Source organism: Pan paniscus, chromosome 7 (genome assembly GCF_029289425.2).
Source record: "Pan paniscus chromosome 7, NHGRI_mPanPan1-v2.0_pri, whole genome shotgun sequence".
NCBI lineage: Eukaryota > Metazoa > Chordata > Mammalia > Primates > Hominidae > Pan > Pan paniscus.
In genome coordinates this window covers 15763982-15784173 of record NC_073256.2, presented here as the reverse complement: position 1 = coordinate 15784173, position 20192 = coordinate 15763982, and the positions used below count along the sequence as shown (strand labels likewise).

The following is a 20192-nucleotide window of genomic DNA, read 5'->3' as shown; positions in this document are numbered from 1 at the left end:
AGATTTCTACGAATCAAATTCATCAAATTTTCATTGGATGATCACATGTGAGAACCAAGATTTATGAATTATATGGATGAAGAATTAATGAATAGGAAGCTTTTTTCTTTCCAAAATGTTATTACAATGTCCACCATCCCCGATGGAAGTGGAAAACTGGAGAGAGTGCCCTGCATCTGAACACCATCAATCAGGAGGCTCCCGGTCCCCCCACAGTCCCTGGGGGAATGTCTCTCGATGTCACCAACTTTTCTGTAACTGCATCAAACCCGCACCCCCTCCACTGTGTGCCTTGACGGTGGTTGGTGGCACGACTAACTCTAAGCACGACTTCATGGCAGGACGGAGCCAAAGATCATCCACTCCCTGATCCGAGTGGTGTCTGCAGCCATTTCTGCCTTCAAGGCCCAGGCAGCGCTGGCCGGCCAATGTCCAGCACACTGACGAGAAACCACGTACAGCCAGCACGGCACCCAAACCACCCACTCAACCAGGCTGAAACGAGTTCCCTAAACTCACAGGCCAGGGAGCCTCCTGCAGCTTGCAGGGCCAGGTCAGAAGGACATGTCACTTTTTAAATGTTTGACTAAATAACTGGGTGATTAAGTATATTTCTTTTATTGACACACACACATATTCACTTCACTGACATTTATCTATACACACACATATTAGGAAAATAAATCAAAATTGCACACATCCTTGGAGCCAGTATTCCACTGTTATCCTAATAAGTTGTATAATATTCACAAATCCTTAAAAAAATAAGGCTTAAAAATCGGGATCACTGAATGAACCAGGTGGAAAATGGATATGAAAAAAATTAGACACAGAAAATAGAAAATGGAAAGAATCAGGCTAGCACTGTTTTGTGAAAGGCACATGATAAGAAGGGGAATCCGGATCCTGTCTGGTACCGGGACGCCCAGGAGCAAGTGTTCTGCTGACTGGTAGCTGAGGACAGCTGCCCCAGCCTAGGCCAGCGCACCCCTACCCAAGAGAGACTGCACATCGTCCAGGGTGGTGCTGGAGGAGGGAGGGGTGTCATCCAGGAAGCCACCCTTGAAAGTCAAGCACCGTGGAGGCGGCCGAAGTGGTTATTTCAGGCATTGTGGAAAGTGGTGGTTATTCCTCTCACCCACAAGAAAAAGGTGACAAGTGGAGTCTAGCTTAATGCTGGGTTACTCTAGAAGTACAGTTTTTATCATCACACAAAAGCTAAAACTGGAAAGCACCACTCACCATCCTCTCCTCCCCAGCTTCCGCTCGGCAGCTGGGCTGAACTCAGCTGCGAATCCGTGGGAGGAGCAGCCAGAGGGAGGAGACTAGGAGAGAGAGGCCCGGGTCGCCCCCGAAACACAGGACCCTCATTCTGCTCAGTGAGGTGCCGGCGCTGAATCTCATCCACAGCACACTGTTTGCTAAAACGCCCCTTCTGATTTGGAAAAGCAGCCATCGGAACACAGGCTGAGTCTTCGAGGGGCTTCCCCTCTGCCTCCTGATCCTGGAGCCAACGGTGCTCAGTGCTTGTCGGCAATTGTGGGGTCTGGAGAGTGAGGGCGAGGGGCAAGTCGGAACAACCACAGCCCAGCTCAGAATACGCGGACGGCCTCTCTACACGGAAAAGCCAGCGCGTCCTTCCTCCTGTGCACAATCATTCATTCATTCCAAATACTAGCTGAGGGAAAACAGTTTTGAAGGCTAACTTTCCCCATGGTCTTTCCTGTAAGGAGGGAGTGAGTGTTTGTGTCTGTATGTGTGTCTGAACAGACACACTCACACTTTTCACATACGCGTATGTATGTGAAAGCTGCACCTTTCAAACTGTCTTTCTGTTTGGAACATGAGTAGACATTGGACAGTGCCGAAATCACCCCTCACCTGTGAGATATTTCAAAGCCGAAGGACACGGATTTGACTTTCACGTGTTTTCACGACACATTTTTGGGTTGTATGTTGATGTTATAAATGGCAGAAGCAAGAGCATTTCTAAAACTCTTTGTGAAATCCACACACCTCCCTCAGGAACCACCAGATCTATTGGGCCCTGGCAGGGCGAGCCCATGTCAGCCGCTGCTCACCAGGCACCCGGGACACGGGGCCTCTTCTCTGCCTAAGTCCCTGCTGTGGCTTCTCGCAGCTGACCTGAACCCACACCATGAAAAAAGACCTCCTTCTCCCATTTAAGACAACACAGAACTCAGGAAAGGAGGCAAGAAAGGACTCGCCGAGTCTACAAATCAGCTGAAGCCAAAGAGCAGAGAGCAAAGAGGTGAACAAGATGCCCCAAAACCTTCTCAGGTTTCCCTCAAGTAGAGGTTTTCAGGAAGTAGCGTAGTGATTTGGAGAAAACAATGTTTGAATATGCACAGCGCCAGAAAGACATACTTTTAAGTCCAAGAACAAAACATTTCCAAAGCTAAATGTGTGTTTAATGTACTCTGATCTAAAATCCCTTCCCTCTGTCCTCTGACGCAGCTTTGGGGAGGGAGTTCAGCCTGGCAAAAGGAGGAAGGGAGGGGAAACTGAGGCCTCTCTAGCTTGGCTTCTGGCCTCTTCCGCAGACGTGAGGCAGCCACAGGCTCTCACAGCATCCTCCTCCGCAAGACACGCATTGTGTCTCCACCTCATCTTGTTGTGGAATCCAAACATGATGTTGAATTCCAAGCCCTCAGGCCAGCACTCAGCATTTGGTGAGCACAAATAACTGTTATCGTAGGTACAGCATTATAATATCATATTAAGTATGGTGCTTATAGGAGTATATATTATACTTTAATGACGCTATTTTTAAGCAAAAGACAAGACAACTGAGGTGGGAGCCATGATAATTTCCACGGTGAAGGGACAGTAAGGCTCGGACTCTCGGATGTGCAGGTCCCACTGTTCTCCCCAGAAACCATTATCTCAAAAAAGCAAAAATGCAAGTCCCGGGTTGCTGAGCCTTCTTTTTGTAGCATTCTAAAAATGTTACAATTGACCTTAAGGGCTGAGAGGACAGGAGCGTGTGGAGGACCCAGGGCATGGGAGAAGCCGGCCTGTCCTCCACTGAGACCTGGCCTCCTCGCGACCTGTCCAGGGGCCCCAGCTCTGTCCGGCCCGGCCGGCGGCCCCCACCGCCTCTCCCACTTCCCTGCCCACCAGCCCCTTCTTTTCAGTTTAAACAAGACTGTCTTAGCAAACACAATTTGGGGCCCAATCCATTCTCCACAAATATTTGCCAAGAGTCCGTATCACTCTTCCAGCCACAAAGAATGCTGCTGCCGCGTCAGCTGCAATAAATGTGTGTCCAGTGCAGGGCAGCGCTACCCACGAACTTCGGCTGGGGATTTTTAATGTTTGTTCTTGTTACCCAGACTGGATTTCCATTAGGCACATTCCTGTCAGTCTTTCAAGGACTGGGTCCCACAGAGGTCAAAGGCCAGGCCAGAACCTGCCCTGACCCCAGCCCCTGGGGCTGCCCAAGTTCACAGATTCCCTTTTTTATGCAAAAATCCTCACTCTTGAAGCATCTTCTTGACAAACAAGCTCAGGGAGAGGACGGGCTGGAGAAAAAGCCCCCACGAGGTCTCCCTGGGAACACTCACAGGAAAGCACTTGGGGAGGGGCCCATGCCCCCAGGCAGATCCCGGACCCACATGCGCTGAGCCCCCGCTGTGCAGCCCTTCCCTCCCTCCGTCCTTGTTCCCTCATCTCCCCGCTCCTGTGCGTCCATCCTTTCCCTCCTTCTCCTCACGTAGCAGCAAAATAACAGCACAGGATGCAGAGATAGAGCCACTGCTAGCCACCGGGAGAGCCTTAGTCCCCACCGGGGAAGCCTCAGACCTCCCTGCACACCACTGAGCAAGGCCAAAACCCAGCACAGACAGCCTCAAGCACCGCTGAGGACGTGGAGGAACAGGAACTCTCATCCACTGTGAGGGGGGGGGAACAACGCAGCTGCGTTGGAAGACAGTTGGGTGGTTTCTTACAAAACTAAGCACATGCTTGTCACATAATCCAGCAATCGCATGCCTTCATACTTACCCAGATGAGCTGGAAACTTACATCCACACGAAAGCCTGCACACAGATGTTTATGGCAGCTTCATTCATCATTCCCCAAACTCAGAAGCAACTGAGATGCCCCTCATAAGTGAACAGATAAACTATGAGCATTCAGACAGTGGAATAGCACTCAGTGCTAAAAAGAAATGAGCAGCTAAGCCAGGAAAAGACACGAAGGCACCGTAAATGCACATTACAAAGTGAACGAAGCCCATTTGAAAAGGCTGTGCACTGTCGTTCCCATCAAATAAATGACGTTCTGGAAAAGGCAAAACTATAGAGATAGTCAATGGTCCTGTGTTTGCCAAGGGCTCATGAGGAGGGAGGGAGGAGTGGGCGGAGCAGAGGGGATTTTTAGGACAGAGAAACTCCTCTGTGGGCTGCTGTAATGGGGGGGTGTGTCGTCATCAAACACCTGCCCAAACCTATGCAGTGACAATGCCAAGAGTGAGCCGAGGTGAACCACGGACTCCGGGTGAGGATGACGTGTCGTGTTGGTCCATCAGCTGCACTAAATGCACCACTCTGGAGGGGACTGGGTCATGAGGGAGGGCGTGGGTGGGGCAGGGGCCATATGGGAACTGTCTGCACTTTCCACTTAATTTTGCTGGGTACCTAAAACTGTGCTAAAAATATTAAGTCACACACACACACACACACACATCACTCAACCACCTGAGTCTCAGTTTTCCCATCTGAAAAATGGGTGTGGAAATGGTTGCACAGGCGTGCGTGAGCTGGGCATGGCCCCATGTGGAGGACGGCACGGCTGAGACACGCTTCCCACACGGGCTTCCTCAGCGTGGCCCGCTCCCAGGAAGCCTCTGACCTCCCAAGTCTACTCAGGAGCCTGCAGCTTCCCAGGCACCAGGTGATGCTCCTACAGGCAGGGCCCCTGCTGGGTGGGCACCACAGCGGGAACACCAACAGGTCAGAAAACCCAAAGCAAAAGCGCTAGGAGGGTAGAACCTCCTCACCAGAGCACACCCTTCAGCCTTCTCAGTCTCTCCTTGAAGAACAGGGAGGAAGCCCAGGAACTGGGGGTCAGATAGGACTTGGATCCAGGCCAGCAGCACGAGGTACAGGGCACATGGACAACGTGGCCACAGCCCTGGTCACAGAAGGATGGGAAGATCACAGAGGGGGCTGCGGGGAGAGTCTGGGTCAGAGCCACCCACCCACCTGGGATCAGACGGAACCTGAAGGAGGGAAGGAGACCAACCCCTCTCTGCAGCAAACCAGACACCACCAGTCAGAGTCGGGCATCGGGGGGGCCCCAGGCAGCTTGGGCTGGGGATGCGGCAGAAGCCACTGGGCCACCTGCTGCAACCAGGAAGCCCCTGAGGTCCGAGGCAATGGGTATCGTGGGCTCTGACGGTGACTTAAGAAGAAATTGGGACTGAGACTATGCTGGGCCGCAGCTCTCCCAGGTCCCATCAGGGTCCTTTTCACCACGAAGACCTGCCCTACAAGCACAGCTTTGCCATCCAGACAGCAGGGACGGAGGTGCCGCGTGTGGAGGCCAAGGACAAAGACAGGTCAGTGGTGGGGGAGCTGCCCTCCTCACTCAGACTTGACCATGGTGGGGAACTGTCCTCACTCAGACCTGACCGTGGTGGGGAGCTGCCCTCGCTCAGACCTGACCGTGGTGGGGAACTGTCCTCTCTCATACCTGACCTTGGTGGGGAGCTGTCCTCGCTCAGACCTGACCGTGGTGGGGAGCTGCCCTCACTCAGACCTGACCGTTGTGGGGAACTGTCCTCGCTCAGACCTGACCGTGGTGGGGAACTGTCCTCACTCAGACCTGACCGTGGTGTGGCGCTGTCCTCACTCAGACCTGACCGTGGTGGGGAGCTGCCCTCACTCAGACCTGACCGTGGTGGGGAACTGTCCTCGCTCAGACCTGACCGTGGTGGGGAACTGTCCTCACTCAGACCTGACCGTGGTGGGGAACCGTCCTCACTCAGACCTGCCCATGGTGGCGAACTGTCCTCACTCAGACCTGACCGTGGTGGGGCGCTGTCCTCATGCCCTCACTCAGACCTGCCCATGGTGGGGAGCTGCCCTCACTCAGACCTGACCGTGGTGGGGAACTGTCCTCACTCAGACCTGACCGTCGTGGGGAACTGTCCTCGCTCAGACCTGACCGTGGTGGGGAACTGTCCTCACTCAGACCTGACCGTGGTGGGGAGCTGTCCTCGCTCAGACCTGACCGTGGTGGGGAGCTGTCCTCGCTCAGACCTGACCGTCGTGGGGAACTGTCCTCGCTCAGACCTGCCCCACAAGCCAGTGAGCGGACCTAGCCCCAGCAACTGCACAGCCTGGACTGGACACCACCACGACGTGGCCACGCTCAGGCTGGACAGGGTCCAGCTCGGCAGTGTCTCCTCTGAGGGCTCCTGACACTCAAGTCAGGCCCAGAGCATTTTCCCCACAGACCACGCAGGAGAATAGCAACTCGAAAGCAAATAGCTAGGAAAGATTTCCCGGAATTCCTGGGACCCAGGCCATCCCTACAGACAGACCATCCTACAGAACTATTCGGGGGCTTTGACAGTCAGGATTCTGTCTCTGAACTGCCCCCACAAGGAGCAAACGATGTACTTAAACGGGATAACCAGAAGTGCAGACGTTCAGCACAGATGAATCTCAGGAGAGTATCGAATTGGAAGGAAGACGAGCATAAAAGTCTCTGATGATCCCATAAGAAAGGAAGCACACGGGCATCTTTTAAACATTTCATAATTAACAATGTCATTCTTAAGGCACAGAGCTCATTTTACAGAGGTCACTGGTTTAGACGATGTTGTACTCCCCAACCACAGAGTTACAAGCAAAACGCTCCGTGTTGTGTGATAAGAGACAGAAACTGTCGACTCCAGCATGAATATGTGCTTTCAGTCTCTACTGAATACAGTGCTGTTTTAACAAAGATGTGTGGTCAGGAAAGTAATTTCACAATAACTGTTCTCTAAATGAAAATGTGATGACTTTTTTCCTGATGCTAGTCATATGAAAAATGCGAATTTTACTGCCAGTTGTTATCTTGAAATAATCTTGAATAAAATCATGACCTAATAATCAAATTCCTGGCAATGGCTGTATCTTTGAAAAGACCTTACTGAGTCAGAGGTTTAGACACAGCTTCAGCGAACACTGGGTTGTGTGCACAGAAGCTCAGGGGTGAATAACTCTGTATTTTAAACTGAGAGAGTGAATAAAGGCAGGCACCCTGGTGCGTGGAGACGTATTTTCTCAGAAATCCCCTGGGCACGCTGTTTGGTGGGTGGGAATCAGCCGCTGTGTGGAGGTGTCTGGCTGTATCTCCAGACTCACACAGCAACAAACTGTGAATGCACAGCACGCCTTTCAAACCACCTTTCTACACCTCTCATGATACCGCAACGCTCTTCCATGCACCCACCCTTCACTGTTCCTTAAACAGATTCTCCACATTAGGTGTGTGCAGGGGCCGGGTGTGTGCATGTCAGGGTGGAGGGGGGTGAAACGGACCATGCTTGTCTTCCTAATAAGCATTTGTCCCTCTGCCGCATGCAGCAGGATAAAAGGAGAGAGGAAATACTCGCTTAAAATGTTATATATAATTGGCAGAGCTTAATTTTTATGTGTTGACTACGTGGAGAGGTCACATTCAGCCCGCGCTGACAGCGAATATTTTAGAGAATGTCAAATTTACTAAAGACCTCCTTGTTGAAGAAAAAAGAAAGCCATCAAATTAAATAGTGTTTAAATAAAACAGATATTGCCTTAGAAAACAACAACTGCAGGTGGTTTTGAAGTTATCAATGCCAGTTAAATAACATTTGAGTGGATGTCATTAATGCTGGTTTGAAGTTATTCATTCCAGTTAACATTTGAGTGGATGTTATTAATGCTGGTTTGAAGTTATTCATTACAGTTAAATAACATTTGAGTGGATGTCATTAATGCTGGTTTGAAGTTATTCATTCCAGTTAACATTTGAGTGGATGTTATTAATGCTGGTTTGAAGTTATTAATGCATTTGGTTTGAAGTTATTAATGCTGGTGAAATCACATTTGTTATATATCCATCAAATATACAACATCCCCAAACAGCACCCTGGTTTGGTTGTATAAAACGGGTTGCCTGACATATGTGAGGAATTGTGTGTACCTCTTGCAGCTGTATTTTTCCAATTTGAACACTGTATATACACACGACTTATTTTCTGGTTATCCAGTTTTGTTTTAACCATAAATAAGTTGACTTGGCTTAAAAAAGCAATATTCATTACTTGCAGGTACTTACTGTTGAGTAATTGTTGCAAATTGGGAGCAAGAATTAAACTTAGTAAAATAGTCCCACACCGCCCCACGAGCCATTGGATTGTCCCCATGACCTAAAGCTTTCCCATAGCTGCAGTTGTTCCCAGTGAAACTCTCTGTCCTGGGCTGCAAACCCCATTAAAGGCTGGCATCTCCTAACTGCTTTTCTGGAGAACCATGTCATCCTGCGTATAAATGTATGAATGGCATGCATGGCAGACGACCCTGGCTGCGGAGGCCAGCACTTGTTGCTAAACAGCAAATGTGATTCACCAAGCTGGAGAGAGTCCCACCGACTTGCTCTGTTTCACGAGCAAATTAAAGGCCACAACAGACACCATTTTAACACTAAACCTCCGTGTGGAGAGGCACCGAGCTCTGGGAACAAAATTATGAATGAAATAGTCGATACCCACCTAAATATGCACAAACCAATAACAGCTTCCTATTGGCCATGCTCAGTCCTGTACAGAGTATAACATTTTAATGTAAGATATTCTGGTCATTGATAACAGGAACTTTTAAAGCTAGCAATTACCTAGATGCCTAAGCTAATACATCCTTTTACCGACATTCTATTTCATCAGAAAGAGGCTAGACAATACCATTTAAAGAGGTGCATATTTTTGCACGAGGTAAAGCAAAAGCAAAAGCAAAAAAAAAAAAAAAAAAAAAAGCCAGCATACTAAGGCAAGAAGCACGAAAAGAAAAACCCTCCCAAAACACAGTGGACCATCGTCTTGTGGATTGCACAGGTGCCCGTCACTTGTTACAAAGTTCCCCACTGCTAAGGCCCTTTCTGGATGGTACAACCCCGAGACCTCAGGGATCGCAGAGACCCTCATCAAAATGTGTGCACTCGGAAGCATGCTTCCTCTAAAATCTCAGCAATTCCCATCACACTTAAAACACTGTCTCTTCAGACAGAACAGACGACAGTCCACTTGGTCAGCTAAATCTTGGAATCTCTGCTTTTGAAGAGGTTGTTGGTCTTAATAACAAATATATGGCAGCACTTTGCAGCGTATCAGTCAAACATCTTCCCTCTTTTCTTTTTATCCTATTTAATGCAGCTGATAAGAGGCACCCAATCTTTCACTGCACTCAGCATTACAAAGGAAGCCGTTTCCACAGGCTTCTCACTCCATTGCTTGCATAGAAAAACACAGGTCTTAATAGCTGCAGGTCCCTGGATTTACTCATTCCCAAAGGAGTACTGAAACCAGCAGCCCGGCTGCTGCATCTTTGCTATAGCAAATGGAGAATAAGCTGGAACAGCTCCTGCATTACAAATTGCTCCGGTATTCGGTGATTATTGGAAAAATGGTTAGCTGAAGACTGAACTTGTCTCCTTAGAATTACAGCACCGTAGTTCTGGATAGCTGTGCAAGAGCTTTTCCCCCAAAGCCTCGTGGCCATTAAGATGCTCCCTGGATTACAGTCATACTAGTCTCCCCCCCACCACCCCCAGCTGCTATCACAATGACTATCAAGAGATGAGTGCTTTACTTATAAGAAAGGCATGACCTATGGCCATGAGGGAGGGAGGGCAAGGGAAAAACATGCTGCAAAGTATCGAGGGAAAGTGGCTATTGTGATTAATTAGTTGAGTGCTACCAGCTGGCCACTGTCTACCTGATGCTACCGCACCAGGGGAAGTGGACGTTCCAGGTACAGAAAGTCAGAAATGAGTCATCCTTGACTTACCGAGCAGAGCCTCCTGCCGCTCCGTCTGCAGCATCCAAACGCTGAGTGCAGGAGGCGTCTGGGCGGACGGGGAGACCTACACTCAGGGAAGCTTCCACATCCTTGCGAGAGAAGCAGGCCAAGACGACCAAGTGTGCCTCCGAGGCTCCAGTCAGCCACAGCCCGGGCCAGGCTGCCACGGAGCTCTGCAAACCAGGCACTGCAGCAGCGTGGCAGGCACAGGACTGCGATGCATGGCCCATATAGTCAAGCATAATAGAAAACATGGATCTGGAGTCGACTCCATGTGGATGTGGGGGCTGCTTGGTGCAGAGCAGGAGAGGTGAGCTCCTTCCTCGTAACAGAGTTAGCCATGGAGATGGACACTTTAATTACCGTGCATGGCTCTCCCCCAGGATATCAATTACAGAAAGCAGGTGCCTCTATCTCCTGTTTTTTTTTCAGATAAATGTCTATAATCTCATTTCACAAATGATCCCTATTTAGACAGGAGCCACCTATTGTGATGATATCATTTGCTCTAGTAGCCATAAATGGGCAACTTCCTAGGGAGCGTCACAGTGCTGACGACATGGGTCTTTATAAGAGTGAGTGGGCAGGGTGCTCGGAGGGGCCCCGTCCACACAGAGCAGCTCCTCCCAGCGACGTCTCATGCTCCCTGGTGTCTGAAAAGTTACAGAGGAGGAGGAAAGCCCTCCAAGGAAATGGCTCAGTGCAACCTCCGAGAAAGTCCTCACCGGGGAGGGAGAGGGAAGGGAAGCAGTGGGGAGCTCGCTGAATCTGTAGCACAATCTGCCACTCACCTGGGCCCCTGCTCCCTGGAAAACACCACAGGGACGCTCGCTCTCTGTGACAGCGACAGTTTGGGGCGTTTCTGCTGCTGCTGCTCTTGGGAGTAGCGAGACTCCAGCTCTGCTCCACCCGAGTCCACACACGTCTTACCCCAAACAAAATACATGGCTGTGGGGGGGATGCAAATGAGAAGGGGTCACAGGATCCTTCCACAACTCATGGGCCGCAGAGTTATAATTGTAAATTCTAACTGGCAGCGTGGTTTTCCCTCAACGAACACGTGGATGAGCCGATGAGCTGGGACTCATTTCTACACACATTTCAGCTTCCACACGGCCCAGGCCTACAAAGAAAGCTGATGGTAGAAACCACAGTTGGGCCTACATTGGAGAGAGTAAGGCAGGTGTTCGGGCATATTTTCATCATAAAATCTTCTAAGATTTCCCCGCAACTATTCCAGCGACCCAAAGAGTTCACAAGGGATGGGCGGCGATTCCACAGAATGGCTCACCGTGAACAAGGCTGGCTGGCAAAGGACAGCGCCAGGTCTACCAAATCAGATGAGAATCTTCCTGGAAAACAGACCTGGTGGATGGGTTCTTCATGCTGGAAAGGTGTAGGGTGCATCAGGGAATTCATTCCTCTGCCCATGTGGGGGAACTGCCATGGTTGCCCAACATAGAGAAGTATCCACGGTTCACCAATGCCTGTGTTTATTATACGACATCAAAATATCAACACATTGAAGGCTGGGAGACACACTCAGAATGCAAGTAAGTCTCCCTTCCCTAAGATCCCTTGACTGTGAGGGGGCAGAGCCCACCTCCTCTTCCTCATCAGCACCCCAGGCTGCCCTGGCTGTGGCCTCCTGCCTCCTCCCAGGCCCACAGGGAGGCCAGGATGTGGAACCCGCAGGCCCCTCTCTGAGGAAAAGGCAGCCCACAGCATGCCCTGAAACGTGGGGCAGTCATTCAGTGAGGACACCACCATCACCAGGAGTGACAGGATGAACATCATCCCCCAAAATGTAGGGCCACTGGGATCTTCAGAATGTGATCTTACTCGGGAATGAGGTCTTTACAGATGTGATTAACTAAGGACCTTGAGGTGAGCTCATCCTGGATTTAGAGCAGGCCCTAAATCTGATGACAGGCATCCTTTTAAGAAGAGACGCTCAGGACACAGAGACCCACAGAGAATGGTGGCCGTGTGAAGCAGGGGCAGGGGTCGGTGACGCGCTTCCACAGGCCTGGAACACCAAGGACACAGCAAGGACACAGCGGAGGGACCAAGGCCCTCAGGGCCTCCAGAGGGAGCCCGCCTTGGGAGTGTATCTATCCACAAGCATTCACCACCTTGGTTTCGGGCTTCTGGCCTCCAGAACTGTGAGACAGTACATTTCTGTTACCTTCAGCCACCCAGTCTGTGGTCTTCATGACGGTGGCCACAGGAAACGGATGCAGCCATGCACGCCCTGAGGCTTTTCCAAGCACCCACTCCGTGGTTCACATCTGACCCTGGGAACAGTTCGCGTCTGACCCTGTGGAGGAACTTGAAGCCCCAGACTCAGGTCCTGAGATTCCGCTTCCAGTTCACCGAGCCATCCCGGCGACCACTTGCTTGCTATCAGGACGTCCCAGCTACCATTTTTCTGGCCCTCTACAGCCCACTCATACTTCAAAACCACCAGCTGTGAATACCCCCGATCCATGCCCCCAGGGCCACATAGAATGCGATTTGCATCGCGACCGCCCCCGACTCTCTGCGCTGCCCCATATGGTCGGTCCCACTGCCTGGCTGCCTTCCCAAGAGGCGTGTCTCTGTCTGTCCTTGTGGTTCCTGTGGTCACCACTGCGCCTGCACAGACGTGGAATTCCCTCACCTGCCTCACCCCCCTCAGCCTTCCCACAGGAAAGAGGGGGCCTTGGTCCAAGGAGGCTGACCACAGCATATCTACCCACAAGCATTCACCAGGCATTTGTGAAGTGGTGGGGACACAGGAGGGAGCAAACCAGAACAAAAGCCATGAACACACCCCTGCCTCCGGGAAGCTCACAGCCTAATGGAGGGGAGGCAATGGGGACTGAACAGCCCACAATCGCCACACACCACGTGCCCTGCTTGTTCAATCCTCTTGCAGCCCGAGGCTGGAGCTCCTGGGGTCTCTGTCTCATGGAGGAAGAAACTGAGGCACAGAGCTCAGAGAGGAGCCCAAGCCTTAGGGCTCAGGAGTGCAGCTCCAGAGCTGTGTTCCTAAGGAATATGCCACCCCTCGTGCCTCCAAGGAGAAGGCAGGGAGAGTCCATGCCCAGGGGATGCAGGGGTCCCAGGAGGCCCTCAGGGATGGAGTATGCTGGGACCCCGAGGGGTGAGTGGGCAGGGGATGAGGCCCAGCTGGTGATGGAGCCTCTCCCTATAACTGAAGCCAAGAGGATCCAGGGCCCAAAGACAGCTGTCACGGAGCCCCAGAGGAGAGAGCAGCACTGCTGGCTTTAGGACTCCCACTGGACACAGAGAGATGGGTGAGCCTGAGGTTTATCCATGGACAAATGGACACATGGGGGGAGCCCTGGAGACTTCCGTTTATGTCTTCTCTGAAGCAGACGCTGCTATGGCCAACATCTAGCCCAAGGTACAGCCCTGAGATGCTAAATAAAGGTTTGCTGAATTGCATTCCACCTCAAGCTTCTAACACCAGTTTTGATGAGGTCTTTTGAGGTAGGCACAAGTGGGTGTGGCCATCAAGGGCAACGAACACGCACAGGTGTCCGGGAACTCACATGAAGTCACACCACAAGGTGTTTCCTGATTCCTAATCCAATAATCTGGGGTGGGCCTCAAATATCACTTTTAAGATCACTTGATCTTTGTAGCTTGTCCATATAATATAAGGCCAATCTGTCTTAAGAGGTGACAACCACAACTCTAACTTACCAATCACATACATGACAACAGGTTAAACAACCTACTTGGTAGATGGCTATAAACTTGGATTTTAACCAGCCCTGATGACCCAGGCTTCCCCCTGCTCCCTCCAAGTTGATCTCCTCTTTGCCAACACAGTGCTCCCCATTGCTGAACCACATTAGCCAGCTAGGTTGTTGCATGGCCCCTCGAGGCTGACCTGAGAATGGGTGCATGGGCAGGTATTAGAAGCCACTCTCAGAATTCTATTGATGATGGAACTGGACGATGCAAAACTTTGAACCCATATCACACCGCATCTCACAGCAGAGCATGGCCTGCAGCAGTCAGGTCACCCATCGGAGCCGTGGCAGGTGCTGGGTTCCTACAGAAATTCGGGCTTATTCTCTCAGTGCCAAGTGAGTGATTATTTGTAAAGCAACATCTCCAAAAGAAGGTCTTTGGCAAAATGCTGAAATCAAGACGCACTGCTAGTCAATCCGGCCACACCCCCAGACCCGCCGCTAGTCAATCCGGCCACACCCCCAGACCTGCCACTAGTCAATCTGGCTGTGCCCCCAGACCCGCTGCTAGTCAATCCAGCCACAACCCCTGTGGGAATACACTCGCATGCAACCCCACGTGATCCTCACTCGGGGAATGTGGCAGAGCAGGGTAATATCTTTTCTTCTCAAAACTATTAAGTTCACCAGAAGCAGACTATTGTTAGAATGTTTTCCCATAATCTTAGGTTCATGTAGAGCCACAAATAAAGCAAAACAAGTTTTCTTGTTTATGCAGCTTGATGTCTCTGGGTCCTAATGTAAAATGAAGGATTTAAGAACGGGAAAATAAGAGCCAGAAACTCAACATCTTTTTTTTTTATTTCTCCAGCCTTAAACATCAAAGCTTCAACAAGTACTTTGTTTTGCTACATTGAATTAAAGATTATCTCCCTTTTGTTCTCTTGGTAACACATTTTAACCTCTGGTGTTAGTATCAATGAACATAGTCACAATTCTCAAAGATGAAAGGCCACAAGCTGTTCGCAAACAAATCTAATTCAGAGAAAATTACACCGGAGGTTTTCTTGTTTGCCTGGTCCCTGCTTACATTCTCCAGAAAGACTTTGTCGGTGTTTAGAATAGAGGTTTCTAATCTTCTTTCATAGATAGACATAAGAAATCAAGACATTGCACAGCCAGTAAGTTAGAGAGACAATAAACGAACAGCTGAATTCTTAGGCAATGCCATTTATATCCATACAAGGAAAGAATCATCAATTAAAGACTTAGCCCTTGTGTGCATAACCCTAATGTGAATAATGACTTCGTAAAATGGAAAATACGTGCAGTATTTGAATGTTTATATTAACATGAACTGTATGTAATTCAAATTTTCCGGTGTTAAAACTCCTGTTTCTTAATAACCTGTTAATACAGATGGCTAACTTCAACGTATGTAATTAAATTTACCTGTGCTAAAACTCCTGTTTCTTAATAACCTATGTTAATACAGGCAGCTAACTTCAACGTGTAGTAACGGATGCATATCTCACGGGAACTGTGTGTCCTAGGGTAAAAAGTATTCTCACACTGAAAGGTTTCACAGCTTTGAAAGGTAAAACTCTGCAGTAATAATTTTACAACTCATTTTCATGCAGAAAAATATGTATCTCACAGTAGTTCCTCAAACTGCGGGTGTGGATTATTCTGGTGGGTCCGTGAGTTCTCGGGGTTAACGAAAACTAACAAACACGGTCTGTCTCTGCCTCTTCGAGGTGATTTATCGTTATGAAATTCTCACCTCCCTATTTGGGATGTATTCACCAGAAAATGCAGGTAGAGGATTAAGGGGGAATTGCTATTTACTAAGTTACCTACCAGGTACAATTAGAAATTCAGGGGCACAGTTGCATGTACTCATTGCAGCTGGTCTGATGTAAGTGCTGGAATTCCCATTTTACAACTGAAGAAACTGAGATCAAAATTAAGAAACTTCTGGAGCGATGATCTGGCAGGGTCAGAATTCAAATCCAGCTCAGTCTGACTCCAGAGCTGATGCTGACAGCAGCACAGTGCTAACGCATCCCTGTATAAATTCACATTTTGGCACGGGTGTGTCGGTGTCCTGGCACCTTTCAACCGGAGCTGTGCTTCATTACACACATTTTGGAAGTCATTAGTTGGAGTCCTGCTGGCTTAGGGGAAAAATAAAATTTTCTTTAATAGTTCTACAGCAAACAAGAGACTAAAGAATGGCTCTTTGAAACACAGTTCCAAAACATGAAAAAAGTTCCAAAATTAAGACATGTAAATAAGCAAACTAGAAAAAAGAGATGGGAAAAATGGGAGAAGGCTGAGGTAAACCAGGACAGAGGACACACAGAGCTAGAGGAATTCCACCCTCCGCCACATGCACGGAACAGTTACGTGAAACTATGGGATGCGTTAGAGGGGCCACAGATGCCGTGAGTGGAGAGGCCCACGTGACCAGGCCCTTGTAAAACCATTCCACACAACACACTCAACTGAGGTCGTTTGATCAAAAGTTATAACCAGGAACAAACGGGTATTTTTTTTCCTAAAACAAGAATTACATTTTTCTCTAAAAGCCCTCCAGTGTTACACTGAATTGCCTGAGGAAGTCATACAACTGAATGCTTACTCAGTCGTGAAATATTGCTACCTGGGAGCTACCAAGCCCTCTCTGCTCTCAACTCCCTGAGCTGCCTCCATAAGGAGCCGCTTCTCGCATCTCAACACCCCCCAGGGTACACCAAGGTGACCACAATCCAACCCACTCTTTTCTGTAGCTGGCCAGGTATTATTATTCCTGACATCTGAAGATTGAGAAGTAGAGATCCATAGAGATTAAATATCGTGCCCAAATCCTTGAAGTAAGAATCAGGATTCAAGGCCAGATGAGCCTGACTCAGGTGCCCCTCTCTGCTGGCGAGGCCTCCTCAGTGGAATGAGCCGTGAACGCTCAGCATGGCAACGGTGCTGGCTGCCGATTCCCCGGCTATTATGGCAGGGGATGCAGCTCTGGAACCTGCTTTGTGGAGCAGCTGGAAGACGGTGACCAACGGCCTATCCAACGGCTGTTTCCAGCGTCCTATCCGGATGTCCAGCAGTGAGAAGACAAGCGTCCTTGGCTTTAGATATTTGATGGAAAATATTAGTAGGGCCATTAAATAAATAGTCCACATGTAAAATCTCTTATAAGTAATAACTACAGACTTTAAGTAGAAAAATATTTTATCTGATCCAAACAGTAAACCAGATGAAGTCCTAACACATTCATAGATGAGGAACCTAGATATCTTATTATATTAATATTTAGAGCAGGAAGAAGAGACTTACAGTGGACGGATGACTCCAAATCACTGTGACTCTGATTTGAAATGGAAAACAGAAAATCAATTTGCTAGTTTGATAAGTTGAAGCTACAGTTCTTAATGCACTCATCTTCTGTTTCAAGAAAATAGAGCTCATCAGGCCGAAACCACCAGCAAAAGCGCTTTATGTTTAGAGAATGTCATCACATAATCACACAATTGGACAATTGAGAAAAAGTGGTCTCAAAACACACACTGTTAGCATCCATCCTTACAAAACGTCTATTCCGCAGATTTCACTCTTGGTAAAATTTTTAAGAAAGTTGATCCTTATAAACATCTTAAATGTGCGTCGTAACATGGAACTGTTTTCTGACCATGTGGGCTCAACATTCCTTGCTGTGGAAGTATATTCAATTTGCTATATGCGATTATTGCTTCATGAGGAAAAACTATTTTTGTGTGCCACTGTCTATGAAGGCTGTTATTATTTTGTTCTAGTGCTTTTTATAAAACAAACACAAAGCATTAATGAAAACAGCTGATAATAAAAAATGTTTTAGATAAGTTATGGTTTTTCCTTACAATTTGATTGAGAGTAATTAAGTATCAGTCTCCAAGAGTTTTTTTAAGGTCTTGTCCAGTGCAACAGCATAACACTAATACAATGCAAAAACCATGAATCAAACCTTCCAAATAATGTTAATTCCTGCTGAGAATAGTGCATTGTTTTATTTAAATTAAGCAGCCAATTGTTATCTGATCATTCCTAGGTACACAACCCAAGAGAGGGATGATAAATTACTGGGCATGTTTTATTTAATTTCTATACTAATAATGAACGCCATAGAAAATATAAATATTTGCAGAAATATCATATATTCTGATATACAGTAAGCTAGACTACTTTAATGACAGCACTTATGTAAAAACTTATGTTGACAATGATAGACGTCTACAAAGCCGAAGTGTAACTGGTGACCACAAATCTAAGATGCCTGGAGCCAAGAGTAAAGTCCAAGCCATTTAATACAGACACTGAAACAGGGACACAAAAATGTTTTAATGGTGGGTTTGAGCACAGACATGACTGCGAATGACTTTTATGCATGGATCGTGTGTGTGCGTGTGTGTGTCCGTGTGTGTGTGTACGTGTGTGCGTGTGTGTGCATGTGCATACATGTGTGTGCGCATGCGTGTGTCTGTGTGTGTGCGTGCGTGTGTGTACATGTGTGCGTGCATTCATGCCTGTACTCAAACCAGGAGAGGAAAAATCTATAGGAAGCTTCGCAGAAACGCCGGGTGCCGCACACAGGCTCAGAGGCTCCCATTTCAGCACTCATGATGATGAACAGCACCCAGCAATGGAAGGCTGAATCTGACCAGGAAAAGGAAGCCGGTGTAACACATTTGTTGTACTGCTAACCACAGATTTCTTTACACAAAAAGACCCAAATAAAAGTGAAATTCATCAAAGGGATCATTTTTAATCTTTTGGAAAATATAAACTCAACAGTACTTGCTCTAAAAGCACTGCAGAAAAGGTTCCCATAAATAGCACAGGAATCCATTCTGCTAGGAAGGAAAACCAGTGACGGTAATGAAAATAAAATATTAAAGTTTTGGTTCTTAAATATTATAATGATTTTTGGCTGCTTGCTAACCTGCCACAGTTACTTGCTTGGTTGTTATGGCAACATTCTGCTAGCACCCAATATGTCAGGCAGAAAGACTGGGCCCTTTGCAATTAAATCCAGGAATTATCCCGTCTCCAAACACGGTACACATCCACGGAATTCCTCGCAGTTATTGGGCCTCTGCTTGGTGTGTTTCTGTGTCAGTCTTCATCACTCACGCGTCTGTCTCTTCTTCAGCTGCATGCACACATTTCACTTCCCAGGTTTTAAAACCCCTGGCCTCAGAGACTGCGAGCTAACTGGGATGACGGAGCTGACTGGGACACACCTGGTCCTTCTGGTTCCTTCTCTGTGGAGATCAAGCTTGCACAAGCTCCTTCCCTTCCAAGGGTATGAACTCATCCCTTGTACTGCCTGTGTAGGAAGCACTTCATTCTATGTTCCCCCAGACTTTATAACCGTCTTGTGAAGAAGGCATTTTACAGATTAGAAGGCTGAGGTCTGATAGCGTTAAATAATTTGCCCAAATAGACTGGCCGGTCACCAGGAGAGAGAAGGTTCCACATCTGATGGATGCGACTCCACGACATCCACGCTTCTATTTTGATTTCTTTTAAATAACCCAAAATTACAAAGCAAAACGTACAGCACCTCTTTTCCATTGCGAAACTGCAAACGGCAAAACACATTACATATGATTCCTTGTTTGTTACTCTACACACGTAAATTCAAGGGGCAGCTGAACATCCTACAGCAACTCCGCAGTGATGAGAAATGTTAGCAAATTTGTTAATTAAGGAAGGTCACATTTACATTTCTCTTGAATATTTGCTTAACCTGGATATCGCCTGGTTCTCTATATAGACATTTGGGGGAAGATTAATAATGAGTTTGAATATTACAGGTATGGATTGCAGCCAGTTCTATCCTCCTTACAGGTTGTCATCGCCCTGTGTTTCTATAGGCCATTTTTCAGAAATGCTCCCAGCCTCTCTTATATGTTAAAAACAAGTCCAGTGTGTGTAACCGAGCCCCTAGAAAACCCCTCCCTGTGTTACCCAGATGAGTTATTCTGATGACCAGGCCAACCAGAAAAAACAAACTGCCCCCCTACTAGGCCAATGCAACATCTATGGGGTTTGTTCCTATAGAAGCTAATGATCCCCCCGCCATCTTTCAAGGCCAAAGCTAAATGCCACCTCTTCCAGGGACCCTGCCCATGAGTCCCCATCAAAGGATTCCTCTTACACAATGCCTGGAATATAGTAACTCCTCCAAAGATGATACTCCCTCCTCTCCCCACTGCTTTTTCTACACCTTACAGCAAACTTTCCCCATTCCTAGTGTATGCTGTGATACCATGTGTTAAAACTACCTGCAAAAATTATTTCCTTTTTACTGCCTTTGAGTCAGGGATTACAGGCTACTGAGCTTTAAATACCCCATGGCATTTGGCAT

General features: G+C 48.1%; 1 protein-coding gene across 9 annotated transcripts in view; it reads right to left on the bottom strand.

Moving 5' to 3' along the window:
- The window catches only part of DLGAP2 (DLG associated protein 2), a 1001683-nt gene that overhangs the window by 638011 nt on the left and 343480 nt on the right, over nucleotides 1–20192 (bottom strand). The window contains exon 1 of one of the 9 annotated variants that reach the window (XM_034965579.3): nucleotides 10062–10344. The exons of the other annotated variants lie outside the window; for them this stretch is intronic. Coding sequence (XP_034821470.1) covers nucleotides 10062–10095 — 34 coding nt within the window. The 5' untranslated portion in view covers nucleotides 10096–10344. Of the gene's footprint in view, nucleotides 1–10061; nucleotides 10345–20192 lie in introns of those variants that run through there. 9 annotated transcript variants of the gene reach the window in all.